The sequence below is a fragment of the Monodelphis domestica genome, chromosome 2 (genome assembly GCF_027887165.1).
Source record: "Monodelphis domestica isolate mMonDom1 chromosome 2, mMonDom1.pri, whole genome shotgun sequence".
NCBI classification, from domain to species: Eukaryota; Metazoa; Chordata; class Mammalia; order Didelphimorphia; family Didelphidae; genus Monodelphis; species Monodelphis domestica.
The window spans coordinates 537,545,983-537,549,705 of NC_077228.1; the positions used below are offsets into that span (position 1 = coordinate 537,545,983).

Below are 3,723 nucleotides of genomic sequence, written 5' to 3' on the forward strand. Positions count from 1 at the left end.
CGCGACTGCGGCCCCAGGACCAGCTAACCAGGCAGCGGCGCCGCGGGAGGCTCCCCTTTCTCCGGCAGGGCAGCAGCTGCGCGCCCAGGGCCCGGGCAGTCCGGCGGGCAGAGGCGGGAGGTTCCCCCCTGGCAGCCGTAGCCGTTTATGCCTCCTGGGCGCCCTGCGGAGCCGAAAGCGCCCGCTGCCCTCCACACCCCCGCTCCTTCGGGCCGCCCTCCCATGGCCCAGGCCGGGCACTGACCGCCTGAAGGGCTCTGCGGGAGAGCTCTCCCTTCTCATCGCCGCCGCTCCCGCCCCCGCCGCAGCTGGCCTCGGCTCGGCGGGAAGAGGCTTATCGGAGGCGGCCTGTGGCTCGGGCCGCCGCTTGTCCCCCAGTCCGTCTGCGTCCCCGGGAGCGTATATGAGCGCTGCCCTGCCGCCCTCCCTGATGATGATGCAGCGGCCCCTGGGTAGCAGCACTGCCTTCAGCATCGACTCGCTGATCGGCAGCCCTCCCCAGCCCAGCCCGGGCCACTTCGTGTACACCGGCTACCCCATGTTCATGCCTTACCGGCCGGTGGTGCTGCCCCCTCCGCCCCCGCCGCCCCCTACGCTCCCGCAGGCCTCTCTGCAGCCGGCCCTGCCGCCCGCGCACCCCCACCACCAGATCCCCAGCCTGCCCACCGGCTTCTGCTCCAGCCTGGCCCAGGGCATGGCCCTCACCTCCACCCTCATGGCCACTCTGCCCAGCAGCTTCTCAGCTTCGCCCCAGCATCAGGAAGCGGCCCGCAAGTTCGCGCCGCAGGCCCTGCAGGGCAACTTCGACAAGGCAGACGGCGGCATCCCGGCGGAGACAGAGGACGGTAAAGCCTTCCTGGCCAAAGAAACCTCGCTGCTGTCTTTCTCGGCCTCCGAGGCGGTGCAGGCTTCCCTCGGTGAGTGGTCCCGGACGCTCCGCTCCTCCTCCCGAAGTGGACGGCAAGAGGGATGGGCAGGGGTCTGGCCAAGGGAGCGAGGGGGACTAGATCCTGGTCGGCTGTGCGGGCAGAACGGGGCGGGGGTGGGGATGGTGGCAACCTTGGAAGCCTCAGGATCCACCAAGTCCCCAGTTCCGTAGTTTCTAGAGCTCTGACATGATGGAAGAAACCCCGAGGCTGGGTTGGCGAGCCGCCCCTTCGTATAGTGCGCTTGGGACATCTCTTGCCCTTCACCGCCCCCCACGCCCCCTCCTCTTTCGGGCTACTAGGCGGGATGCCTGGCTTTCCCGCCTCCATCGGCGGCCCTGAGCCGCCAGACGGTAGAGCAGGAAGCTCGGAGAAGCCAAGCAGAGCAAGCATGGTGTAGGAAAACCTAGAGCTCAGGGTGGGCAACTTCATGGGAGAGGGGGAGCACCCCTGCCGCCTGCCACTGTTTCAGCCAGCTCCCAAGGGAGGGGTCATGGGGCCTGCCACTTTGGGAGGCTTAGTCTTCAAAGGGTCCAGTGGGTCAAGAGAGAGGTGGGAGGAGGTAGGGGAGCTCCAGCCGTGTCAGGGTGCCTGAGCTGGCCTACATCTACAGGGCTCACTGCCCAGACCTGGCAATTGGAGTAGCCTCTCTCGGGGGATCTGCCACCTGGAGCGCTACCTTGGGGTCGTGGGGGGGTGGGGGTGGCGGGAGGCTGTGAGGATAAGTGGGTGGCACTGGGCTCAGAATTCCCAACTTCTCCCAAAGCCTAGCACATCCAGTAATATTCCCCAGCAGGGGAAGAAGTGACCCTCTCCGACCTCCTGGGAAGGGAAAGCTATTCACTCCCCACCCCCACCCACCCCTACTGGGAGCCATGCAGAGATTGGGGGCAGGTGGACCTGGCACCCTCCCAGATGTATGACAAAGAAAGCAAAACCCAGGCTCCTCGGTTCAGCGAAGGCCAGGGCAGCAGCTGGGTTTCTACCAGCCTCCAGAGGAAAGGGGGTTTACTGGGTGGGGAGAGTGCAAGTAAAGCAAGAAGGGGGGACTTCACCTCCAGGTGGTAGAGACAGGGCCAGAGGCAGGCTGAACTGGGGGTCAGGGGAATCCAAAGCCCCTCCGTCCCACTCTCCCAGCTCTCTTCCCAATGGCCTTCCAAAAACCAAACGGAACCAAACAAACGCCTAGCTAAAGGCAGCAGCCATCACACTGGGGGCACATGCAGACAGTCACTCTTCTGCCCAGGCGAGGAGATGAGAAGGGGGGATAACTTTCTTGGAAAGAAAAATCCTCCTGAAGGACAAGTGTAAGACTGTAGAGTGAGACCGGCAGGGGCCAGGGGCAGGGGCAGGGCAGGGCAGGGGCAGGGGCGGGGTGGCCCAGGAAAGGTAACGAACTGCCCGTTTGGTTTGGTTTCAGTGGGGGCCATCAGAGGCCAGGGGAAAGACGAGGCCAAAGGGGAGGATGACTCCAAGGGCAAAGAGGAGAGCTTCTCCATGGACAGCGACCTGGATTACAGCTCCGACGACAACATCCCCAGCCAGGCGGTCCACAAGGAGGAAGACTTAGCCACGGCCCTGGAGGAGAATCCCCAGAGCAGTAGCAGCAGCAGCAGCAGCAGCAGCAGCTCGGGCAGCACCACCTCCACTGGCAAGAACCGGCGGAGGCGGACGGCCTTCACTAGCGAACAGCTCCTGGAGCTCGAGAAGGAATTCCACTGTAAGAAGTACCTGTCCCTGACCGAGAGGTCGCAGATTGCCCACGCGCTCAAACTCAGCGAGGTTCAAGTGAAAATTTGGTTCCAGAACCGCAGGGCTAAGTGGAAACGGGTCAAGGCCGGCAACGCCAATTCCAAGACCGGGGAGCCCTCTCGGAACCCCAAGATCGTTGTCCCCATTCCGGTGCACGTCAGTCGTTTTGCCATCAGAAGTCAACACCAGCAGCTGGAGCAAGCCAGGCCCTGAGCGGGCAAGGGTCCCCTCCTCAATTTCCTCAGTCCCCCACCCCAGCAGGTGCCAGGAGAGGCGAGCCCCCCCCCCCACCACACACACACACACACACACACACACACACACACACACACACACACACACACACACCGGGACAAAGGAGGAGCCGAAGAAAAGCAGAGTCCTACCCGACTCTCAGAACTGTTTGAAAAACAAAACGTTGAACAAAACAAACAGTTGAATGTTGGACACAGCAGGCAAATTGAGAATATATTCAGTTCCGATAAAGCTGAAAAACTATTTTCGGATGAGGGAAACAGCGGAATCTGGCCAGAGGCACTAAGTATTATTCTATCTTACTTTGTATATAGCTAATCTATCTATACTGAATCTCAGCTGCAGGATTTTCTTGACTCTAAAGGGACCAACTCCCCCAGTTTCATGAAGGTCTGACATTCCAGAAGAAAACAAGATAAGAACCAAGCCGATAACCTGCGGTATGCACAAGCCAACCCTTTCATTCTTTATTTTTAGTTCTCTTTTGGTTGTTGTTGTTGTTGTTGTTGCTGTTGCTGCTGGTCCTTGGCTTCTCCAAAGGTAAAAGGAAACGAGAGAAACCGGTGCGTTTCCCCCCTTTATTTTTTGGCTTTCCGAGCTGGCCGAGGGGCAGACATTTTCAGGGTGCCCGAGTGAACCTTTTTGGGTTGTTGTTTGCTTTGTTTTTCCTGGCTTGGCATCCTCTCTGAGTTGCCTATCCTTAACTAAGCCATGTCTGAAAGCACGTTGGTCTCTATTGTGTTTAATTTATTTCAATGTAGCTCATTTCCTTCTAAGTTATGGAATTTAA

General features: G+C 60.0%; 1 protein-coding gene across 1 annotated transcript; it reads left to right on the top strand.

Annotated features, from left to right (window-relative positions):
• The first annotated feature begins 403 nt into the window (after nt 1-403).
• Nucleotides 404-3,305, top strand: GBX2 (gastrulation brain homeobox 2). Its single transcript, XM_001372748.5, has 2 exons — nt 404-917; nt 2,347-3,305. The coding sequence occupies exons 1-2, from the start codon at nt 404-406 to the stop codon at nt 2,889-2,891; spliced, it is 1,059 nt and encodes a 352-aa protein (XP_001372785.2). The 3' UTR covers nt 2,892-3,305.
• Nucleotides 3,306-3,723: the final 418 nt, after the last annotated feature.

Bases quoted from the DNA above. Each gene is read 5' to 3' on its own strand.
- GBX2 (XM_001372748.5), top strand. From the start codon at position 404: ATGAGCGCTGCCCTGCCGCCCTCCCTGATGATGATGCAGCGGCCCCTG. The intron at 918-2,346 runs GTGAGTGGTCCC...GTTTGGTTTCAG, and splicing joins GGCGGTGCAGGCTTCCCTCG to TGGGGGCCATCAGAGGCCAG.